General features: G+C 42.6%; 1 protein-coding gene across 4 annotated transcripts; it reads left to right on the forward strand.

Annotated features, from left to right (window-relative positions):
* Positions 1-8,356: 8,356 nt before the first annotated feature.
* Positions 8,357-24,109, forward strand: LOC106573936 (multidrug and toxin extrusion protein 1). Of its 4 annotated transcripts, none has more exons than XM_014149402.2 (17): positions 8,380-8,992; positions 9,226-9,327; positions 9,581-9,649; positions 9,852-10,000; positions 14,639-14,681; positions 14,781-14,825; positions 16,581-16,678; positions 16,777-16,874; positions 17,301-17,414; positions 20,518-20,585; positions 21,187-21,295; positions 21,635-21,710; positions 21,873-21,942; positions 22,801-22,933; positions 23,028-23,122; positions 23,280-23,343; positions 23,466-24,109. In XM_014149402.2, exons 1-17 carry the CDS (start codon positions 8,657-8,659, stop codon positions 23,666-23,668), a joined length of 1,872 nt encoding a protein of 623 aa, XP_014004877.1. In that variant the 5' UTR covers positions 8,380-8,656; the 3' UTR covers positions 23,669-24,109. The 4 variants fall into 4 exon arrangements, 3 of the variants coding, with proteins under 3 accessions (XP_045553264.1, XP_014004877.1, XP_014004880.1); XM_014149405.2 differs by having other exon boundaries at positions 8,380-8,861; XR_006759765.1 differs by lacking the exons at positions 23,028-23,122; positions 23,280-23,343; positions 23,466-24,109 and having other exon boundaries at positions 8,357-8,992; positions 21,873-22,037; positions 22,801-22,926.
* The last annotated feature ends 421 nt before the right edge of the window (positions 24,110-24,530 follow it).

Raw genomic sequence — 24,530 nt, forward strand, 5'->3', positions numbered from 1 at the left:
ATGTGGGCGAGCAGTTTGCTGATGTCAATGCTGTGAACAGAGTGCCCCATGGTGGCGGTGGGGTTATGGTATGGGCAGGCATAAGCTATGGACAACAAACACAACTACAACCTCATGCTGTGGGGCAGCAGGTAGCCTAGAGGTTAGAGTGTTGGACTAATAACAGAAAGGTTGCAAGATCGAGTCCCTGAGCTGACAAGCTAAAAATCTATTGTTCTGCCCCTGAACAAGGTTAGTTAACCCACTGTTCTTAGGCTGTCATTGAAAATAAGAATTTGTTCTTAACTGACTTGCCTAGTTAAAAAAATTAAATAATACTACAGCCTCAAAAGACTTGTTTGGATTTCTCAAAATCAAATATTTTCATTTCTGAATGTATATTAAAACTACATTATATCCGTGTGTTTAGCCCCTTGAAAATGTATTTTAATTAATTGTTTTGCCTTTCCTCTATCTCACTTCTGGCACTACATTGCTCCTGCCCTGGACTGGTGTATCCAGGTCTTATGTGTGAAATGCACATTCAATACAATATTCATGGACTTAGTTATGTCTTTTTCAAAACAAATATTGTACAGTTTTATCGATGGCAATTTGAATGCACAGAGATACCGTGACGAGATCCTGAGGCGCATTGTTGTGCCATTCATCTGCAGCCATCACCTCATGTTTCAGCATGATAATGCCTGGACCCATGTTGTAAGGATCTGTACACAATTCCTGGAAGCTGAAAATGTCCCAGTTCTTACATTGCCTGCGTACTCATCAGACATGTCACCCATTTAAGCATGATTGGGATGCTCTGGATCAACATGTAAGACAGCATATTCCAGTTCCTGCCAATATCCAGAAACTTTGCACAGCCATTGAAGAGGAGTGGGACAACATTCCACAGGCGACAATTAACAACCTGATCAACTCTACTCGAAGGACATGTGTCGCACTGCATGAGGGGAATGGTGATCACACCAGATATTGACTGGTTTTCTGATCCACGCCCCTACCTTTTAAAGGTGTCTGAGACCTACAGGTGCATATCTGTATTCACTGTCATGTGAAATCCATAGATTAGGGCCTAATGAATTTATTTCAATTGACTGATTTCCTTACATGAACTGTAACTCAGTAAAATCTTAGAAATTGTTGCATGTTGCATTTATATTTTTGTCAGGCCTATATAGCTTTTGTGAAGTCATCAACAGCTGTTGTTTCAATTCAAACAGGGGTTCAACTAAAAATCGACAATACATATAGACCTAGGGTTTAAAGATTTGGTTGACATCAAATGTAATCTTCAAGTTAATAATTAATATGTTGGATTCACGTCTCCATCTCAACCGAAAATCTAAGTTAAAGAATAGGTCTAAATCAAAACAATCTTTATTTAAAGTGCATACATTTTTTTATTTGATTTAGTCCTATTCTTTAACATAGATTTTTGGTTGAGATGGAGACGTGAATCGAACATATCAATTATTAATTTGTAGACAAACTGGATATTGAATTGTGTTTGGTTGTCAACGCAACTAAATATCAACATTTTAAGGAAATGTATCTTCTGCTTGGATAGTTCCATCTGTGCCACTAACTGATTTAGTCCAATTCTTTAACTTTTATTTTAGGTTGAGATGGAGACCTGAATCCAATATATAAATTTTTCATGACAAACTGGAATTAATGCCAGACGAAGTCATTGGCACAAAAAATACATCTCCTTCGAATGTTGCTATTTGGTTCTGTTGACAACGAAACCCAATTCAATATCACTTCTGCAATACAGTAAATAGCCTATTTACTTGTCGACAAGTTAACAAATTATATGTTGGATTCACGTCTCCAACTAAACCAAAAATAAAAGTTAAAGAATAGGATTAAGCAAGTGTCTCAGATGAAACTATCCAAGCATTAGATACATCTCTTTAAAATTTTGATATTTGGTTGCTTTGTCAACCAAACAATTCAATATTACTTTTGTAATACAGTAATTAGTCTAAAGTTAAGGCTATCTTACAAACTACTGTAACAGCATTTATTAGCCCTTTCAAGCTTAACATCCTTATCATTTATCGCCCTCCAGGTTCCCTTGGAGAGTTCATCAATGAGCTTGACGCCTTGATAAGTTCCTTTCCTGAGGATGGCTCACCTCTCACAGTTCTGGGTGACTTTAACCTCCCCACGTCTACCTTCGACTCATTCCTCTCTGCCTCCTTCTTTCCACTCCTCTCCTCTTTCGACCTCACCCTCTCACCTTCCCCCCCTACTCACAAGGCAGGCAATACGCTTGACCTCATCTTTACTAGATGCTGTTCTTCCACTAATCTCATTGCAACTCCCCTCCAAGTCTCCGACCACTACCTTGTATCCTTTTCCCTCTCGCTCTCATCCAACACTTCTCACTCTCCCCCTACTCGGATGGTATTGCGCCGTCCCAACCTTCGCTCTCTCTCTCCCGCTACTCTCTCCTCTTCCATCCTATCATCTCTTCCCTCTGCTCAAACCTTCTCCAACCTATCTCCTGATTCTGCCTCCTCAACCTTCCTCTCCTCCCTTTCTGCATCCTTTGATTTCCTCTGTCCCCTATCCTCCAGGCCGGCTCGGTCCTCCCCTCCTGCTCCGTGGCTCGACGACTCACTGCGAGCTCACAGAACAGGGCTCCGGGCAGCCGAGCGGAAATGGAGGAAAACTCGCCTCCCCTGCGGACCTGGCATCCTTTCACTCCCTCCTCTCTACATTTTCCTCTTCTGTCTCTGCTGCTAAAGCCACTTTCTACCACTCTAAACTCCAAGCATCTGCCTCTAACCCTAGGAAGCTCTTTGCTACCTTCTCCTCCCTCCTGAATCCTCCTCCCCCTCCCCCCCTCCTCCCTCTCTGCGGATGACTTCGTCAACCATTTTGAAAAGAAGGTTGACGACATCCGATCCTCGTTGCTAAGTCAAACGACACTGCTGGTCCTGCTCACACTGCCCTACCCTGTGCTTTGACCTCTTTCTCCCCTCTCTCTCCAGATGAACTCTCGCGTCTTGTGACGGCCGGCCGCCCAACAACCTGCCCACTTGACCCTATCCCCTCCTCTCTTCTCCAGACCATTTCCGGAGACCTTCTCCCCTACCTCACCTCGCTCATCAACGCATCCTTGACCGCTGGCTACGTCCCTTCCGTCTTCAAGAGAGCGAGAGTTGCACCCCTTCTGAAAAAAACCTACACTCGATCCCTCCGATGTCAACAACTACAGGCCAGTATCCCTTCTTTCCTTTCTCTCCAAAACTCTTGAACGCGCCGTGCTTGGCCAGCTCTCTTGCTATCTCTCTCAGAATGACCTTCTTGATCCTAATCAGTCAGGTTTCAAGACTGGGCATTCAACTGAGACTGCTCTTCTCTGTGTCACGGAGGCTCTCCGCACTGCTAAAGCTAACTCTCTCTCCTCTGCTCTCATCCTTCTAGACCTATCTGCTGCCTTTGATACCGTGAACCATCAGATCCTCCTCTCCACCCTCTCCGAGCTGGGCATCTCCGGCACCGCGCACGCTTGGATTGCGTCCTACCTGACAGGTCGCTCCTACCAGGTGGCGTGGCGAGAATCTGTCTCCGCACCACGTGCTCTCACCACTGGTGTCCCCCAGGGCTCTGTTCTTGGCCCACTCCTATTCTCGCTATACACCAAGTCACTTGGCTCTGTCATATCCTCACATGGTCTCTCATATCATTGCTATGCAGATGACACACAATTAATCTTCTCCTTTCCCCCTTCTGACAACCAGGTGGCGAATCGCATCTCTGCATGTCTGGCAGACATATCAGTGTGGATGACGGATCACCACCTCAAGCTGAACCTCGGCAAGACGGAGCTGCTCTTCCTCCCGGGGAAGGACTGCCCGTTCCATGATCTCGCCATCACGGTTGACAACTCCCTTGTGTCCTCCTCCCAGAGTGCTAAGAGCCTTGGCGTGACCCTGGACAACACCCTGTCGTTCTCCACCAACATCAAGGCGGTGACCCGATCCTGTAGGTTCATGCTCTACAACATTCGCAGAGTACGACCCTGCCTCACACAGGAAGCGGCGCAGGTCCTAATCCAGGCACTTGTCATCTCCCGTCTGGATTACTGCAACTCGCTGTTGGCTGGGCTCCCTGCCTGTGCCATTAAACCCCTACAACTCATCCAGAACGCCGCAGCCTGTCTGGTGTTCAACCTTCCCAAGTTCTCTCACGTCACCCCGCTCCTCCGCTCTCTCCACTGGCTTCCAGTCGAAGCTCGCATCCGCTACAAGACCATGGTGCTTGCCTACGGAGCTGTGAGGGGAACGGCACCTCCGTACCTTCAGGCTCTGATCAGGCCCTACACCCAAACAAGGGCACTCCGTTCATCCACCTCTGGCCTGCTCGCCTCCCTACCTCTGAGGAAGCACAGTTCCCGCTCAGCCCAGTCAAAACTGTTCGCTGCTCTGGCACCCCAATGGTGGAACAAGCTCCCTCACGACGCCAGGACAGCGGAGTCAATCACCACCTTCCGGAGACACCTGAAACCCCACCTCTTCAAGGAATACCTGGGATAGGATAAAGTAATCCTTCTAACCCCCCCCTTAAAAGATTTAGATGCACTATTGTAAAGTGGTTGTTCCACTGGATATTATAGGTGAATGCACCAATTTGTAAGTCGCTCTGGATAAGAGCGTCTGCTAAATGACTAAAATGTAAATGTAAATGTAATTATAAAATGAGTAACACATCCATGGCCACATTTTTAAGTTACTGTAACTATTTTTGTCTTGTTATGTAATCATAGAAAGTGTGCATGTTCAAGATGGCATGAAAGGTCACAGGTCAGTGGAGATCTTCACAATTGTTATAATAATCTGTGGAGAATCTCGAACTGCATTGATCACTTGCACCATGCACTTAATGTAATCTCAACTGCAATCCAGGTCATGTGGTTGTGCTATTAGATGAAGCACAGAGATAACACATTAAGTTATTGTATAAATACAAATGTCTGACATTGTATTCCCATTTGAACTTTGTTTTGCTTTTAAATGGTTGAAAGCGCAACAAAGATGACAATCATACCAACAAGCAGACATTGTTTCTCCATTGGAATTTGGTTGTGCTTTTCAGATGGTTCAAAGCATAGTGATAATACATTGAGAAACTTCTGTCTTGTTTTTTTGAAGTGGGCGAATAAAGGTTGAAATCTCAATGATCAACATCTCAATCAAAAATTACCGAAATTCCACGTTTAAATGATGTGGTGTGCCCAGTGGGTTCCAGTAATTAATCCAGTTAGTTAGTTAGGACATGAGGAAGACACGAGACTGAAGCCCTCGGGCGGCATGCAGGTGCCGCCGGTGTTAGCCAGAGATTAAATCATGATGAAGACTTGGACAAACAACAAGGATTACGGAAGAGGGTCTTTAAATAAACTAGACCTTTGGGTAAATGTGGGTGTGGAAGATACAATTGTTGTTAATGGCATGCTTTTGGCTAGTTTGCAAATCTTGTTTAGTTGTCTAATAAGGCCGAGGGTTGCATAATGCTGTCTGTGAGATGTACCTATCATGTAGGCATATAACCTTTTCTGTTACCTTCTAATTTCAGCTGATCATAGTCTGGTGGCTGTTTAGTTCAGTGGATAGGACTGTCTGGTGTTTTTCCCTCAAGATCAGGATTGGAACACAGAAAGAGGTGTCTGTCATTCTGCATCAGGGGTGGCTATAACGTCCTGAACTCAAAAGCCTGAGAGAGAAAATGTAAATTAAAGAAAGATGTTACACCAACATTACAGTGGAAGATTTTCTCTGAGACTTGTAATGGTATAATATGTTTTACTGTACTGAAGGTTCACCTGTTTCCATTTCCTGAAAAATACTGACCCCAATACCTCATGCAGATCATTACACTGGTCTCCCTCCTCTGAAGGCGGGATAGGTGAAAACTACAGTATGTAATGGAACAAAGAAGGTTGTTTTATGCAGTGGATGTTGTTGAGGGGAGGATGGCACATAATAATGGCTGGAACGGCGTGAATGAAATGGCATAAAAGACATGGAAACCATGTGTTTGATGTATTTGATACCATTTCATTAATTCTGCTCCAGCCATTACCAAGAGCCTGTCCTCCCCAATTAAGGTGCCACCAACCTCCTGTGGTTTTATGTTAAAAGTATTCCATTGTTGACAAAAGGACATATCTACCCTAGTAGTGCATGTTTCCACTGGAGTACAGGAGCTGTGTGTCCAGCAGATGTCCCTGTGGTGCAGCGGATGAGGCTTAGCTGTCTTTCACCAGCCATGAACACTACATGGCCAAAAGTATGTGGACACCTGCTTGTCGAACACCTCATTCCAAAATCATGGGCATTAATATGGAGTTGGTCCCCCCCTTTCGTGCCATAACAGCCTCCACTCTTCTGGGAAGGCTTTCCACCAGATGTCGGAATATTGTTTCCATTCAGCCACAAGAGCATTAGTGAAGTCAGGTACTGATGTTGGCCGATTAGGCCTGGCTCGCAGTCAGTGTTCCAATTCATCCCAAAGGTGTTCGATGGGGTTGAAGTCAGGGCTCTGTGCAGGCCAGTCAAGTTCTTCCACACTGATCTCAAAAAAACATTTCTGTATGGACCTCGCTTTGTGCACGCGGGCATTGTCATGCTGAAACAGGAAAGGTTCTTCCCCAAACTGTTGCCACAAAGTTGGAAGCACAGAATCGTCTAGAATGTCATTGTATGCTGTAGCATTAAGATTTCCCTTCTGGAACTAAGGGGCCTAGCCAGAACCATGAAAAACAGCCCCAGACCATTATTCCTCCTCCACCCAACTTTATAGCTGTCACTATGCATTCAGGCAGGTAGCATTCTCCTGGCATCCCCCAAACCCAGATTCGTCCATCGGGACTGCCAAATGGTGAAGAGTGATTCATCACTACAGAGAACGCGTTTACACTGTTTCAGAGTCCGATTGCAGCGATCTTAGGCTTGCTTGTGGCTGCTCGGCCATGGAAACCCATTTCATGAAGCTCCTGATGAACAGTTCTTGTGCTGACGTTGCTTCCAGAGACAGTTTGGAACTCGGTAGTGAGTGTTGTAACCGTGGACAGACGATTTTTACATACTACGCGCTTCAGCACTCGGCAGTCCCGTTCTGTGAGCTTGTGTGGCCTACCACTTCGCAGCTGAGCCATTGTTGCTCCTAGACGTTTCCATGTCACAATAACAGCACTGCTCTAGCAGGGCAGAAATTTGACGAACTGACTTGTCGGAAAGGTGGCATCCTATGGTGATGCCACGTTGAAAGTCACTGAGCTCTTCTGTAATGCCATTCTACTACCACTGTTTGTCTATGGAGATTGCATGGCAGTGTGCTCAATTTTATACACCTGTCAGCAACGGCTGTGGCTGAAATAGCCGAATCCACTACTTTGAAGGGGTGCCCACATACTACAGCCAATGTTTGTCTATGGAGATTGCATGGATGTGTGCTCAATTGTATGCACCTGTCAGCAACGGGGGTGTCTGAAATAGCTGAATCCACTAAGGTATCTGCCTTGCCTGGCTACCCAGACTCCTTGCTCCGCCACGCCCACAAGTTTCTTCTCCACAATAGAGAGCAATAGTAATGGCGTCTTTTTGTAGGCAGTAACTCCGCCATGGTTCGTTGGGAAAATGTATGGAGTTTTTGTAGGGTTTTTCGATAAACGGAGGAAATAAGGTCTATGGTAAACACAGGCTTAGGAGATCTTATACGTTTTGTTCTATGACATAATCGCCATCAGCTAAAGTCACTTTTTCTGAATTTTTAAGTATTTAGGTAATAATAAAAAACACAAAGCAGAGATAAAAGCTTCATGACGGCCAAGGTCAATGCTCCTTACCAGATTGATGAGGAGGAACATGACAGCAAACCATTGTTGCCCGAACTGTCTGTCACTCAATCTTTACTTTGAGTGATAATGTAACATTCAACAGATAATGTAACACCCCCTTACAAAAAGTAATACAGGATTCCTGCAGGATTTGTTTGCCATTGTGAAGGAATTGCGGTGACTTGCAGGAGTCCTGTAGGGCTTTATTGTAAGAGTTTCAACACATAAGTTATAATGCTATAAGTATATCCTCATTCATTTAGCATACAAGTGTTTTTGTAGCAAATTGTCTTGACATAACACACACTCAGCAACTCGCGCACTCAGTCTTGACAGTCTTGGCCCCACAGGTAGAATATGTTCATGTGGACATTGGAACTCAGAGATCGACCTCTCCTGAGAGTCCCCTCATCAAGCTTCAGCCAGCAACTAAGGATTCTGGCGCGTTTGGTCGGTTTAAGGATGTGTAAAAAGACCAATGTCCCTTTCTGGTCGAAGCTGCTACTCTTTTGAATTCGAGCATTAAAAAAACAATCAGGACCAAGCCAATCTAAATATAATTAAAATGCCTTCATTTTAATGGCATGTTCAATGGAACAAAGATTTCAAAGCTCCGGCGCGTTTCGGCAGCATGGCCTTGATCATAGGCCTACAAAGATACAATGATGTCTTGTTTTTGAACAAACCATGTTCCGACCGTTTTTAGCTCCAGTAAAATAGTCACGCACACGCATTAGCGAACAGATGAAACTGGGGGGAAATAGGGGTGTAATTCTAGGAAGGAAAATGGGAGGGATCTAGATGCATTTAAATAGAAACTTGTTTTCGTTGCAAAACGCAAATGTTTGGACAAATGATTGCACCCACGTTTTTGTTGGTACCAACGGCAACAATGATTTGAACTCAGCAAAATTATCAAAACGTTTTCAGTACATAGGCTGTGGTCAGTGCGGTAGTAAAATGGAAGAAGTTACAACATGTATCCCAGTGAACCCTGCCTCGAAAGGTAATCCACCAATTTATGGCTCCATCATATCTAAATTACCTGCAGAATGCGGATCTTTCAGTCGAGCAAGGAGATGGATGTCAGTCGAAATAGAGGAGATGGTTGAAATTCTTAAACTGGCTGGACCAATGGTAAGCCAGATATTTCTAGAAAAAACGTTTAAAATGCACTTTGTAGACTTATTCTAGGCTACTTTTTTTTATTTTATTGGTATTATTTGATATTGAGTACCATAGCACTTTTACAACGTTTCCTTTTGATAATGACTGCATGGATTATGTATCTGCTGTTGAACGTGGTGGGGAATTGTTGATTTAAAAACAAGGGAGCGTATGAATAAATTGATACAACTCTTTTTCCTCAGTTCATCTCCATGCTGATGCTCATGCTAATCAGTTTTGTTAGCACGGTGTTCTGTGGACACTTAGGCAAAACGGAGCTGGCAGCTGTGACTCTGGCCACTTCGGTAAGAGCAGCCCTTTGACTACTTTGAACTGAACAGTGTGTAGCCAATAGCCATGGCTTGCTTTGAGATCACTGTCTTCCTGAAAAAGCAATTCATACAAGTCACAAGAAACATCACCCTTTACCTGCATTCACCCAAAGTCCCTTGTGTGGTGGTGCTCAGCTAGGAGCTCATTAATAAAACAATTCTGTGCCTTCTGACCAGTGTGCATGTAATCTTAACTCATGACAGAATCTTGCCCCTATGTCAACAGGTGGTCAATATTACAGGCATATCTATCGGCACCGGGCTGGCATCAGCCTTCGACACAGTGATTTCTCAGGTAAGGCGACTGACTGACTGAATTTGGGGGGGAGAGTAAGACTATTGGAATTTCAAAGGAGTTTCTTGAATTGACTGTAATTAAAATGGAATTGACCCCAAACATGTTAACTTTGTACCTAAAATGATAACATATCATTAGGGATGATCGTTGAGATCAGCAGCACCTTCACCGTCAATCCATCTCTGCTGTGTGACTGTAGATATTCGGAAGCAACAATCTGAAGTATGTGGGCGTGATAGTGCAGAGAGGGATTCTGATCCTGCTCCTGTCCTGCTTCCCCTGCTGGGCTCTCCTCATCAACACAGAGCCCATCCTACTGGCCATCCATCAGAGCCCGGAGGTCTCCAGGTCAGCCCCACCTTCACATACTATTTCACATCCCATACCTGGGTTATGTTCCAAGTAGGTGCGAAATGGGAGAAACAGTTTTAATTAGAAGAATGTGGTACTGGCTGAGCCCAGAGGTCTCCAGGTCATGCTCACAGTCACATCCCATACCTTGGTCAAGTTCCTAGTAGGAACGAAACTGGATATTATAATTAAAGCATTTATTATAAGGACGAGGTACTGGCTGAATTTAGAATGCTCATTTAAAAATATATATTTTTTGATTAGGAGAACCAGAGATCACATTTTAATATAGGGCATTCTGAAGCCCAGTCAGACCTGACCTGCATTAATGCCTTGTTCTTTATAATTGAGCGATTGATGACAGGTCTAGACAACACGTACCAACTCCACAAGAGGGCTTCGTCCCCTAAGCTCAAACTTGAGCCCCCTCAGTTTTAGTTGCATCTCCCTATATAAAGGTAGCCAAAAAGAAGCAAATGATTGAGTGACTGGTTGGCACAAAAAATATTCTATCTGCACTGTCAAATCAAATTTTATTAGTCACGTGCCGAATACAACCTTCTAGTGAAATGCTTACTCACGAGCCCCTAACCATCAATGCAATTTTAAAAAATACGGATAAGTGATAAAAGTAACAAGTAATTAAAAGGGCAGCAGTAAAATAACAATAGCGAGACTATATACAGGGGGGTGCCGGTACAGAGTCAATGTGCGGTGGTACCGGCTAGTTGAGGTAATATTTAGGTAGCGGTATTAAAGTGACTATGCATAGATGACAACAGAGTAGCAGCACTGTAGAAAAGGGGGGGGGGGGCATGCAAATAGTCTGGGTAGCCATTTTGATTAGGTGTTCAGGAGTCTTATAGCTTGGGGGTAGAAGCTTTTTAGAAGCCTCTTGGACCTAGACTTGGTGCTCCACTACCGGTTGTCGTGCGGTAGCAGAGAGAAGTCTGACTAGGGTGGCTGGAGTCTTGGACAATTTTTAGGGCCTTCCTCTGACACCGCCTGGTATATAGGTCCTGGATGGCAGGAAGCTTGGCCCCAGTGATGTACTGGGCCGTATGCACTACCTTCTGTAGTGCGTTGTTGTCGGCGGCCGAGCAGTTGCCATACCAGGCAGTGACGCAACCAGTCAGGATGCTCTCGATGGTGCAGCTGTAGAACCTTTTGAGGATCTGAGGACCCATGCCAAATTGTTTTAGTTTCCTGAGGGGGAATAGGCTTTGTCGTGCCCTCTTCACGACTGTCTTGGTGTGTTTGGACCATTCTAATTTGTTGTTGATGTGGACACCAAGGAATTTGAAGCTCGCAACCTGCTCCACTGCAGCCCCGTCAATGAGAATGGGGACGTGATCGGTGCTCCTTTTCCTGTAGTCCACAATCATCTCCAATCATCTCCTTGAGCTAAAGCTCAATGCGGATGTTGCCTGTAATCCATGGCTTCTGGTTGGGGTATGTACGTGCGGTCACTGTGGGACAACGTTATTGATGAAGCCAATGACTGATGTGGTCCCAGAACATATTCCAGTCTGTGCTAGCAAAACAGTCCTGTAGCTTAGCATCTGCTTCATCTGACCATGTCTTTATTGATCTAGTCACTGGTGCTTCCTGCTTTAATTTTTGTTTGTAAGCAGGAATCAGGTGGATAGAATTATGGTCAGATTTGCCAAATGGAGGGCAAGGGAGAGCTTTATGTGCTCTGTGTGGAGTAAAGGTGGTCCAGAGTTTTCCCTCTGGTTGCACATTTGACATGCTGATAGAAATTTGGCAAAACAGATTTAAGTTTCCCTGCATTAAAGTCCCCGGCTACTAGGAGTGCCGCCTCTAGGTGAGTGTTTTCTTGTTTGCTTATGGCGGAATACAGCTCATTCAATGCTGTCTTGGTGCCAGCCTCTGACTGTGGTGGTATGTAGACAGCTACGAAAAATACAGATGAACACTAGATAGTGTGGTCTACAGCTTATCATGAGATACACTACCTCAGGCGAGCAATAGCTCGATACTTCCTTAGATATCGTTCATCAGCTGTTATTTACAAAAATACATAGTCCGCCGCCCCTTGTCTTACCAGACGCCGCTGTTCTATCCTGCCGGTGCAGGATATAACCAGCCAGCTGTATGTTGATGGTGTCTCCGTGAAGCATAAGATATGCTGTGTCAGCACAGTTAGGTATGACTCCTTTGGGTTTCCATAAAAAGGGGGAGGGGGGACGCTCCTCATCTTTGTGATAGGGTAAGTTAATAACGTGATACGCCTCCACCTGTAACTTGATTTATAAGGGCGGGTCAAGTTTACTAGTTGGGCCCTGGTGAGGACACCGTGCTGGATGAACTCTTTCCTACTGTTCCTACAGGAGCCTGCCCTATCGTGAGGTTTTCATTCTGACGTTGACTGACATTGAATTGATAATGCCCGAGCAGGCGTGTATTGGCGTGTATTCATTGAAGTCAAGGGACACCCCCCCCCCCCAAAACCCCAAAAGGTTACCAATGTATTTAGTTCAATTCGCAAAAGACGCTCAATGTATATAATATACATTCACACCATTCTCCAAGTGGAAAGTTTGTTTTGAGAGCTCACAAACTGCATAACACTCAAGATAAAGAACTTTTGGCTTATTTAATTGCATTTACTAGTTTACTGTCAAGTTCCTTGGCGAGCTTTTCTCCATGTTTAATATAGTGGCTGCAGAGACAAAGACTGTGTTTGAGAGGATTTTAACAGCAATGTATCATAGGTGAGTTGTGACTGACTGAACTACAAATAATGAGTCGTTATTTAGGATGCAAGGTGATTTTGTAGATCAGTCAGTCGGAAGTCGACCTGCTGTCATTTTGATCCTCTCACACGGCCAATATTTAGCTGATTTCCTGCAACCCTACACATTTTGTCAAGGGGCTGAGAGAAAGAATTTCAGTTTTAAAGCTAATTTCTTACAATTCTACACATTTTGCCATGGCTTATGCCATATTTTTATGCTGAGTGACTATAATGTTATTACAAAATCAGTGGGGGTCCCATGCCATTTTTTTGATTCTGTCTAGTTTTCATTTTGGTTGTTATTTGTCAGATATGATCTTACACAGTTGAAGTTGGAAGTTTACATACACCTTAGCCAAATACATTTAAACTCAGTTTTTCACAATTCCTAACATTTAATCCTAGTAAAAATTCCCTGTCTTAGGTCAGTTAGGCTCACCACTTTATTTTAAGAATGTGAAATGTCAGAATAATAGTAGAGAGAATGATTTATTTCAGCTTTTATTTCTTTCATCACATTCCCAGTGGGTCAGAAGTTTACATACACTCAATTAGTATTTGGTAGCATTGCCTTTAAATTGTTTAACTCGGGTCAAATGTTTCTGGTAGCTTTCCACAAGCTTCCCACTGTAAGTTGGGTGAATTTTGGCCCATTCCTCCTGACAGAGCTGGTGTAACTGAGTCAGGTTTGTAGGCCTTCCTGCTCGCACACACTTTTTCAGTTCTACCCACAAAATGTTCCTTTACCTCCAAACATAACTATGGCCAAACAGTTCTATTTCTGTTTCATCAGACCAGTGGACATTTCTCCAAAAAGTACAGTCTTTGTCCCCATGTGCAGTTGCAAACCGTAGTCTGGCCTTTTTTTATGGTGGTTTTGGAGCAGTGGATTCTTCCTTGCTGAGCAGCCTTTCAGGTTATGTCGATATAGGACTCGTTTTACTGTGGCTATAGATGCTTTCGTACCTGTTTCCTCCAGCATCTTCACAAGGTCCTTTGCTGTTGTTCTGGGATTGATTTGCACTTTTCGCACCACAGTACGTTCATCTCTAGGAGACAGAACGCGTCTCCTTCCTGAGCGGTATGACGGCTGCGTGGTCCCATGGTGTTTATACTTGCGTACTATTGTTTGTACAGATGAACGTGGTACCTTCAGGTGTTTGGAAGTTGCTCCCAAGGATGAACCAGACTTGTGGAGGTCTACAATATGTTTTCTGAGGTCTTGGCTGATTTCTTTTGATTTTCCCATGATATCAAGCAGAGAGGCACTGAAGGTAGGCCTTGAAATACATCCAATAGGCCATTTGACATCATGAGTCAATCAGAAGCTTCTAAAGCCATAACATTTTCTGGACTTTTCCAAGCTGTTTAAAGGCACAGTCAACTTAGTGTATGTAAACTTCTGGCCCACTGGAATTGTGATACAGTGAAATAATCTGTCTGTAAACAATTGTTGGAAAAATGTACTTGTGTCATGCACAAAGTAATGTCCTAACCCACTTGCCAAAACTATAGTTTGTTGACAAGAAATTTGTGGTGTGGTTGAAAAACAAGTTTTTATGACTCCAACCTAAGTGTATGTAAACTTCCGACTTCAACTGTAAATACTGTATGTAGTGCCATTTATGTTTTGTACATACAGTACTTTATCTGGTTTAAGTTTACACTGAACATGTTTTGCCATCCCGAACATTCTATTCATGTGTATATATTATTTTCAGTTAATATTTTTTGGAGTGGCGACAACAATTTAGCAGCAGTGGCCCACCGCTGCTAAATGAATATAGGGGAAACACTGAGAGGACTGTTTGCTCCTGCATGTTCATTAGTTGGTATTTATTTTGTGTGTGTGTGTGTGTGTGTGTGTCCCTCAGGCTTACTCAACTCTATGTGAGGATCTTCATGCCTGCTCTGCCAGTGAGTTAACCAAGCCCGTAGTTCTTACAGAATTCTGCAAAGTGTTGGCTCATCCTACTGATTTAAGATCTGCATCTCATGGCTGCAGTGTCTCCACAGGCATGCTTCATGTATCAGCTGCAAGGAAGATACCTTCAAAACCAGGTGCTGTATGCGTTTCAATGGAACTTGTTTGTCATTGTGGTTGCGACTGGGACCCAAAAGACCAATCAGTGGGCGTGGTTAGGCCACCGTTTTCCCATTCCATCCTCATATGTCTAGTATATATGCTTGTGTGTATTACTCACAATAATTGACAGCGATTTTATATTAAGTTAAAATAAATGGCACCAAAATGCGTTGTACTTGATGCACTCACGAGCGGAAGTATTCCATACTTGTTTTGGATTACATGCAGTCTATTTTAAACGTTATGGTTATTTTACATCCTTTTGAGGGGGAAATTAAAAGGGGACACCGTCTGCCCCACCCTCCGACCTTATGAGATCTGAGGGGTATACTACAAAGCAGAACCAAATCAAATTTGATTGGTCACATTTATTTTTATTTCACCTTTATTTAACCAGGTAAGCTAGTTGAGAACAAGTTCTCATTTACAGCTGCGACCTGGCCAAGATAAAGCAAAGCGACAGAAACAACAACAGAGTTACACACGGAATAAACAAGCGTACAGTCAATAACACAACACACACCATACACATGGTTAGCAGATGTTAATGTGAGTGTAGCGAATAACAATTCCCAACAACTACCTAATACACACATCTAAAGGGGTGAATGAGAATATGTACATAAATATATGGATGAGCGATGGCCGAGCGGCATAGGAAGGTGCAGTAAATGGTATAAAATACATGTGATATGAGTAATGTAAGATATGTAAACATTATTTAGGGTGGCATTGTTTAAAGTGACTAGTGATCCATTTGTTAAGGAGTTAGCCAGTTAACTTGCCTGAATATTCTGAAATCACTTTTTTGTTTTTAGTGAGATACGCTTGAAATGGGCATGGTCTCTATATCTGTTAACATTAACTTGTCCAGTGCCGACATTTAGAAAGTTCGCATAGAACATTTGTTTGTTTGTTTTGAACTATCTTGTGTTGATTTAAAAACAGCTGGACGTAATGATGTCACACACAAAACATTTTTTCAAAAAAACCAACATTGTCGATTAAAAAAATAAATGTAGTTAGTGTTTCCATTATCCTTTTGGGCAAATTGCGCATTAATAAATTGGCTACAGCCTGTATGCGTTCCAACCTATCTGTTTCATGTCTCAGCTAACCTGCGAAAGCCAGCATGGATAGAATGCAATAATTGACAAAAATATGCCATATTCTTATGTGCCGACGTATCGCCACAGTCTGTGCCATGGTGAAATTCCCGTAGATCTGAAATAATTGTGTGGTGAAAGTTGCCAGCAAAGCAATTCAGGCATTCTTGAAAGTCAGGACAGTCTTTATTGGGGGAAAAAAATGTATTTAGCAAGCGGTAGGCATTTAGAATTAAACGTGGTAACATCATGTTCTCCCGCATTCCTTCAAAACTATTCAGCAATCATCATTTATTCGAATAACACTGTTTCCATCATTTGTTGCAAAAAATAAAGTTTATTCTATATCTGCCGTTTCCATTACACATGTCGCAAAGATTTTTTTTGTTACGACATTTCTTTTGTCCAATAAACCTGGGTCAATGGAAACGTGCCTACTTACTCAACAACCAAAACCAAGTATCTGTTTGGCTTTCTTAATGATCCAGAAAATGAACTGTTTTATAAAAAGTTAGCTGGATAACTGATTGATTATGCTTTGTAGAATACCCCTCTGTTCCAACGCCCACTGTGACATTGTAAGAACAATGTTGTCCTGACGTTGAGACTGTATTTTTCCGACAGGGTATCATATGGCCCCAGGTGATAACTGGAGTGGTGGGGAACCTTCTAAATGCGATCACCAACTACACCTTCCTCTATCAACTCAACTTGGGCGTGGCGTGAGTTACATTTATAAAAACAAACGTTGTCATACAGCCATATCAAAAAAACATGAGATGGCGGTCACCCCTCATAACTTTCATCCTCTCCATCACAGGGGCTCTGCAGCTGCTAACACCATCTCCCAGTACACCTTGGCTATAGTCATCTATGTGTACATCATATGGAGAGGGCTGCACAAAGCCACCTGGGACGGTGAGTCCCTGACCTCTGAATTCAGTTTGTATTGATGTGATGAAAGTCATTATATTGCTTTGCACAATAGCCAGGGGACAAGGTTGATATTGATGTGGTTAGTTTTAGATCATGTCATATAGATGGGGAAAGTCCACCAACCAACTGTAGTCAGACATTGCTGAAGCCAGTGATATAAGTGTACTTGTGAATAGAGATGATTAAAATGTATTTTCTCTTGGTCACTTGGAATTTTCATGATTAAAGTAGTTGTTTAACACCCCCCAAACCATGTGTACAATTACGATACTTCATTGACAGTGACTGATATTTTAATATGGATGTGTCCATCTAATGGCAGGCAGTCCAAATCGTAACGTATAAACCAGTGTTTGTTTACCCTGCTGTCAACTAAATGTCACCGTGCCCTGTCCTTTTGACCCCCAGGCTGGTCACGTGACTGCCTGCAGGAGTGGGGGCCTTTCCTCTACCTGGCTGTTCCCAGCATGCTCATGATGTGTCTGGAGTGGTGGACCTATGAGATTGGAGTATTCATGGCAGGTCAGGGGTGACATTAGGGCATCTACCTTCAGAACGACCATGTTTTGTTAAAAAAATATATGTATACACACACACAGCACACCTATTCTTTCCAGGTTGTTTTTTTTTGTACTATTTTCTACATTGTAGAATAGTAGTGAAGACATCAACTATGAAATAAAACATGGAATCATGTAGTAACCAAAAAAGTGTTAAACAAATAAATTATATTCGAGGTTCTTCAAAGTAGCCACTCTTTGCCTTGATGATGGCTTTGTACACTCTTGGCATTATCTCAACCAGCTTCATGAGGTGGTCCCCTGGAATGAATTTCAATTAACAGGTGTGCCTTGTTAAAAGTTAATTTGTGGAATTTCTTTCCTTAATGCATTTGAGCCAATCAGTTGTGTTGTGACAAGGTAGGGTTGGTATATAGAAGATAGCCCTATTTGGTAAAATACCAAGTACATATTATGGCAAGAACAGCACAAATATGCAAAGAGAAACAACAGTCCATTACTTTAAGACGTGAAGGTCGGTCGATACAGAACATTTCGAACGTTGAAAGTTTCTTCAAGTGCATTTGCAAAAACCATCAAGCGCTATGATGAAACTGGCTCTCATGAGGGCCGCCACAGGAAAGGAAGACCCAGAGTTACCTCTGCTGCAAAGGATAAGTTCATAGAGTTACCAGCCTCAGAAATTGCAGCTTAAATAAATGCTTCACAGTTAAAGTAACAGACACATCTCAACATCAACTGTGTGAATCAGGCCTTCATGGTTGAATTGCTGCAAAGAAACCATTATTAAAGCACACTAATAAGAAGAGAGCAATGGACATCATTCCGGTGGAAATTTGTCCTTTGGTCTGGAGTCCAAATTGGAGATTTTTGGTTCCAGTCACTGTCGTTGTGAGACGCGGTGTGGGTGAACGGATGATCTCTGCATGTGTATTTCCCACCGTAAAGCATGGAGGTGTTATGGTGTGTGGGTGCTTTGCTGGTGACACTGTCTGTGATTGTATTTAGATTAAGGCACACTTAACCAGCATGGCTACCACAGCATTCTGCAGCGATACGCCATCCCATCTGGTTTGCGCATAGTGGGACTATCATTTGATTTTCAGCAGGACAATGACCCAACACACTTCCAGGCTGTGTAAGGGCTATTTTACCAAGAAGAAGAGTGATGGAGTGCTGCATCAGATGACCTGGCCTCCACAATCCCCTGACCTCAACCCAATTGAGATGGTTTGGGATGAGTCTGACCACAGAGTGAAGGAAAAGCAGCCAACGAGTGCTCAGCATATGTAGGAACTTCTTCAAGACAGTTGGAAAAGCATTCTAGGTGAAGCTGGTTGAGAGAATGCCAAGAGTGTGCAAAGCTGTCAATGGAAAGGGTGGCTATTTGAAGAATCTCAAATATAAAATATATTTTGATTTATTTAACACTTCTTTTTTTTCTCTCTTTTATTTTGTATTTTTTTTGTCATACTACATTATTCCATATGTGTAATTTCATTGTTTTGAGGTCTTCACTATTATTCTACAATGTAAAAAATAAAGGAAAAAACCCTTGAATGAATAGGTTTTCTAAAACTTTGGTGTGTGTATGCATGCCACACACACACACAGTACGTTTGGAAAGTATTCAGACCACTTGACTTTTTCCTCATTTTGTTTCTCATGGTCAGAGTCCCTTAGGTGCCTTTTGGCAAACTCATAGCGGGCTGTCATGTCTCTTACTGAGGGGCTTCCAACTGGCCACTCTGCCATAAAGGCCTAATTGGTGGAGGGCTGCAGAGATGGTTGTCCTTCTGGAAGAATCACCCATGTCCACAGAGGAACTCTGGCGCTCTGTCAGATTGCCATCGGGTTCTTGGTCACCTGCCTGACCAAGGCCCTTCTCCCCTGATTGCTCAGTTTGGCTGGGCAGCCAGCTCTAGGAAGAGTCTTGGTGGTTCCAAACTTCTTCCATTGAAGAATGATGGAGGCCACTGTGTTCCTGGGGACCTTCAATGCTGCAGAATGTTTTTTTTTTTGTACCCTTCCCAAGATCTTTGCCTCGACACAATCCTGTCTGGGAGTTCTACGGACAATTCCTTAAACCTTATGGCTTGGTTTTTGCTCTGACATGCACTGTTAACTGTGGGACCTGATATAGACAGGTGTGTGTGCCTTTCCAAATCCTGTCCAATCAATTGAATTTACCACAGGACTCCAACCAAGTTGTAAAAACATCTCAAGGATGATCAATGGAAATAGGAGCTAAATTTTGAGTCTCGTAGCAAAGGGTCTGAATACTTATGTAAATAAGGTATTTGTTTTATTTTTAATACATTTGCAAAATTTTCTAAACTTGTTTTCACCTTGTCATAATTGGGTATTGTGTGTAGATTGCTGAGGAAATAGTTTTATTTAATCAATTTTAGAATAAGCCTGTAAGGTACAAAATGTGGAAAACGTCAAGGGGTCTGAATACTTTCCGAAGGGAACTGTGTGTGTATTTACCTAAAAGGGAAGGAGAGAAACAAACAGGAATTTTCACAGAACCAGTCACAGCGACATTTAGTTATGTTCAGAAAGTATTAAATTAACTGTCCAGTGAATCACACTTAAGTTCATTTTCTGTTAACCCAAATAATGTTGTTGACTTGTCCTATAATCGTATTTGTGGACAAAGCATGAATTGAAGAGAGAACACTTAAAAAACTTGTCTCAAACAGATTGAGGAAATAGCAAGCCTTTTTGAAACCTAGAATGTCATACACCTGAGGAGAATGAGCTAGGAAATCAGGGTCTACTCGTATTAATATTTCGATTGATTGGTATACGCCCACACCATACTTAGTTTTCTTTCCAAATTTTATTTTATTTCACGCACATTGTAATTATTGATCATGTTTCATATAAGTCTGGAAACACTGGACTGTTACTTTTTAAGATTACTGTTTATTTAAAGATAAGTGGTGTCAACTCTTGTTGGCATAAACTGGTAAAGTATATTAGTGCTTCAAATGCATTTAAGTTTTCTGTGAGCGTTTTCCTGTTTCACTTTCTCAACTTTTAGCATATTGAAAATATACTAGTTAAGTTGACAATTCCTCACATTCAGATTTCTCCAGGTCTTATCGGTGAAGCTGAGCTGGGAGCTATGTCAGCCCTCTACCAGGTGTCCAGCATCACATTTATGGTAAACTTAAAGGGATGCTCCGTAATTTCAGCCGGTAGTTTTGAAAGTAGTGCTCATTAACCAAAACGGGTCCCTGAAAAATGGTGTTCTATCTACGTCATCCATTTCGTATGATATGTTATGTCCTGCAAATCAATTCGTATGATATGTTACGAATTTGTAAGTGCTTAAGATCTCGGACTGCACCTTTTTATAAACGGATACTTCGGGATTTTGGCAATGATGCCCTTTATCTCCTCGCCAGAGTCGGATGAACTAGTGGATACCATTTTTATATCTCTGTGTCCAGTATGATATGAGTTCGAGGTAGTTTTGCGAGCCAACGCTAGCTAGCGTTAGCGCAAATACATGGAAGTCTGTGTATATGCTAGCAGATACCCATAGATTTCCAGTCATAGCGCTAGCTCTAGTTGGCAACTTCTTTCAAATTACACGCAGAGACATACAAATGCTATCCACGATTTTAATCTGACTGGGGAAGTAGAAAAAAGGCCTCATTTATTTCCACTTTCTGGCTATCATGCCTCAACTTTTTTGCATTTACAACTGGATGAGAGTTGCATGAATTAAATCATTTAAAAAAATCTCTTTCTCACACAAGTTTCCTCTAGGGTTTGCTGTAGCTGCCAATGTGAGGATGGGGAATGCTCTGGGTGCTGGGAACACAGAGCAGGCCAAGCTGTCTGGCAAGGTCTCCTTCATCTGTGCAAGTAAGAGCCCACCCCTGCTCCCTGGCTACACACTAACTTCTACTAACTAACGATAACGGAAATTAGCCACCTCACACATTTTCAGTAAAAAGGAAAAAAGGATAGTTTGATAATCTTTTGCCTGATTTAGTAACTTCTTTTAACTCGGACACCCTCTTGTTGTAACTTCATTGTCAGCTGAATCGCAATCGTTAGGCAGTTTGTCAGATTTGGTGTTTGTCTCGGGCTTGATGCTATATTCTAACCAGCTGGTGTAAAAGTTCAACTAAACATCCTAGCCATAAAAAAATAAATTAATAATTCTAAATGAGCCTGTTTGCTACTTGTGCTCTGTCCCAGTCACAGTTTCCCTTGTCATTGCCATTATTCTTGGGTTGACTAAAGACGTGCTAGGATACATCTTCACCCAGGACCAGTGAGTAGAGCTGTGGGCTGCCGCTGGGCCAATGACAGATGATGTAGTCCTGCAAGGTCTTCAGCTGTGGCTATGTTACTGTGTATTGATAAATGTGTATAATGGGATCTGGGTATTGTTCTTCACTAACCCTCCCTCTCTCTCTCTCTCTCTCTCTCTCAGGGATGTTATTAAAAAGGCAGCTCCGCTTTTACTGTTGTATGCCTTCCACCATGTATTCGATGCCATAGCGGTGAGGGCAGTGCTGCTTCAGCTAAAAGCCAATTGTACATCTTGACACTCATTGACTTGCTTGGTTGGTGACTGAATCGTTACTCCAATTAGGATGTAAGTCCACAATGACCACCTCCTGTTGCATGTCGTGGTGGATAGGCTGAGGTGTACAGTATATTGATGCAATCAACTACAGCCCCGAAAATAACTTTGGTCTAATAACCTCAGTGATTTAAGATGACTCATCATTTTGTGCACATGATCATTGAACTTTTAAACCCCTTCATCTCTGGTCCTGCGTTATCCCACAACGCCCCTATTTTTTTTTTATGGTTAGACAAATCTAAAGGTAATTGCCAAAATAAAGGAAACCCTTGAGTAGGTCCACTCAACCCCTCAAGGTGAACGCCAATAATTACACAGCCATTTTGAGTGATTACCTTCAACCTATGGTGAATAATTTCTATCCTGATGGGAGTGGACAAAATTTCCCCCCCCCATCCACAGGGCACAAGTGATCACTGAATGGTTTGATGAGCATGAAAATGATCTAAACCATATGCCATGGCCGTCTGTCACCAGATCTCAACCCAATTGAACACTTATGGAAGATTCTGGAGCGATGCCTGTGACAGCGTTTTACACCACCATCAACAAAAGTTCAAATGATGGAATTTCTCTTGGAATAATGGCGTCCTATCCCTCCAATGGAGTTCCAGACCCTTGTAGAATCTATGCTAAGGCGCTTTGAAGCTCTTTTGGCAGCTCGTGGTGGCCCAATGTTTCCATTATTTTGGCAGTTACCTGTGTATGCACATATAACAGGGCATTTTTCCTCCTTGGGAAGCGAAGTAAAGCCTTCAGGGTGTTTCTACAGGTGTTGATGGGCGGCGTTGTAAGGGGAGCAGGAAAACAGATGGTTGGTGCTGTGTCCTACCTGGTTGGTTACTACATTATAGGCCTGCCCATTGCAGTGTCTCTCATGTTTCCCTTCAAAATGTGCATATTAGGTAAGGCATTAGACATTTGGAGACTGCAATAACCCATCATTGTGATGTACAGTGTAACCTTTTCTCACATGGTCATATTGCCCATTTCTCTCAGGATTTAGGATCGGGTTCTTCCTATGTAGCATTCTGCACTCTGTTTTCCTTATTGTCTACATGTGTAAACTCAACTGGAAACAAACCACCTACGAAGTAAGCAGACCCTCTTCTAACCTTTGTTCTTTTCATCCTGTTTTGAAATTGTTTTACCATCTTTACTGAACCAATGTTCTACTTCTGACGATAATACATGTGGATTGTTTGTCAGTGACGCATACTAAAGATACTTTTATTTAAAAAAAATTGTCAGGCACTGGTGAGGGCAGGAGTGCAGAGCCTTAAGGAGAATGCTCCCTGTCTGGAAAAGACTCAGGGTAATTACAGGAACACTAACTTGTGCAAAGTCAACCATGTACACCAGCCATTAAAGAAACAATGAAGCTGCATTTCCTTGTCTTCTAACCCAATCTTTCCATTCCCCTCTGTCTCCTCATAGGCTCGAACCAGACCCTTTGGACCAATGAGCTGAGTCCGGTGGGTGTGGTTCTGTCTGTCAGGCATCTGGTTCTTCGGCGTGGCTTGGCTGTGGTCATCATGCTGCTCATCCTCGCCATTGGAATCGTCACCAACCAACTGCTGACTGTTCCTCTGCCCACCATGCCTGCCCCCCAAGCCCACATTACCCCTTCTATTCCCTAATACAACAAACACACAACTTGCATAGACATACTCACACAAACTTTAAACCTAGTTGGCCTTTATTATTTCAACCACATTGTGTGCTATCAGTAACTTGGCAGTAATAATGAGCCAGTAATGTGCCTTAATATAAAACCTGAAACTAATCCAACATTATTGCATGTTTCAGAGAGATTTCCACATACGGAATGTTTATAAAGGTTATTGATATCGTTCAGCTTAATAATGGTCTTCTGCTACGACAGCGTGGTTAGTCATTGGGGCTATGTTATGCATTGGGTCCATAGACAAGCGTTGGTGTCTGTCTCCACTCTGACTTAGTCTTATTTCTCTCATCAGATTATGGCCCTGCTGTGAAGTTATTGATTCATGAAAATAAAAAATGCACTGTTTGTCCCTGGCAAAAGACCGAACATCAGCGCTGGTCACTGTGGTCAGTCACCATTGTCATGTGATTGCTTTGAAGAAATGTGTCCGGACCATACAGTTTGTCCACTTAGTTGTGGGCTGTAGTACATATTTGCAGATTGAGCAACGTGCATTTGCAAAAAAATTCATATAAGCACCTCATCAAAAACATACAATTGTTGAGTGCACTGACTGTTAACTGATTACATCAGCAAATGTAATTTTGATTAACTTGTTTGCATTCTTTAACGGATCTAAATACACATTTATAACTATGATTTGTTTCAAATATTAATTTAAGTGATTCTTACAAATATTGTTTGCAAGTTATGCTGCATGTTACACGACTTTGTTATAATTTCCACACTCTATAACATTGACGACGCATAGCATACAAATGTGTAAGCTGTATTTACAGTTCAAGTCGGAAGTTTACATACACTTAGGTTGGAGT

Source organism: Salmo salar, chromosome ssa16, assembly GCF_905237065.1.
Source record: "Salmo salar chromosome ssa16, Ssal_v3.1, whole genome shotgun sequence".
NCBI classification, from domain to species: domain Eukaryota; kingdom Metazoa; phylum Chordata; class Actinopteri; order Salmoniformes; family Salmonidae; genus Salmo; species Salmo salar.

Coding starts and splice junctions, on each gene's coding strand:
- LOC106573936 (XM_014149402.2), top strand. CDS start 8,657: ATGCATTTAAATAGAAACTTGTTTTCGTTGCAAAACGCAAATGTTTGG. Junction 16,679..16,776: donor CAACTCAACTTGGGCGTGGC/GTGAGTTACATT, acceptor TCTCCATCACAG/GGGCTCTGCAGCTGCTAACA. Junction 21,296..21,634: donor GGTCTCCTTCATCTGTGCAA/GTAAGAGCCCAC, acceptor GCTCTGTCCCAG/TCACAGTTTCCCTTGTCATT.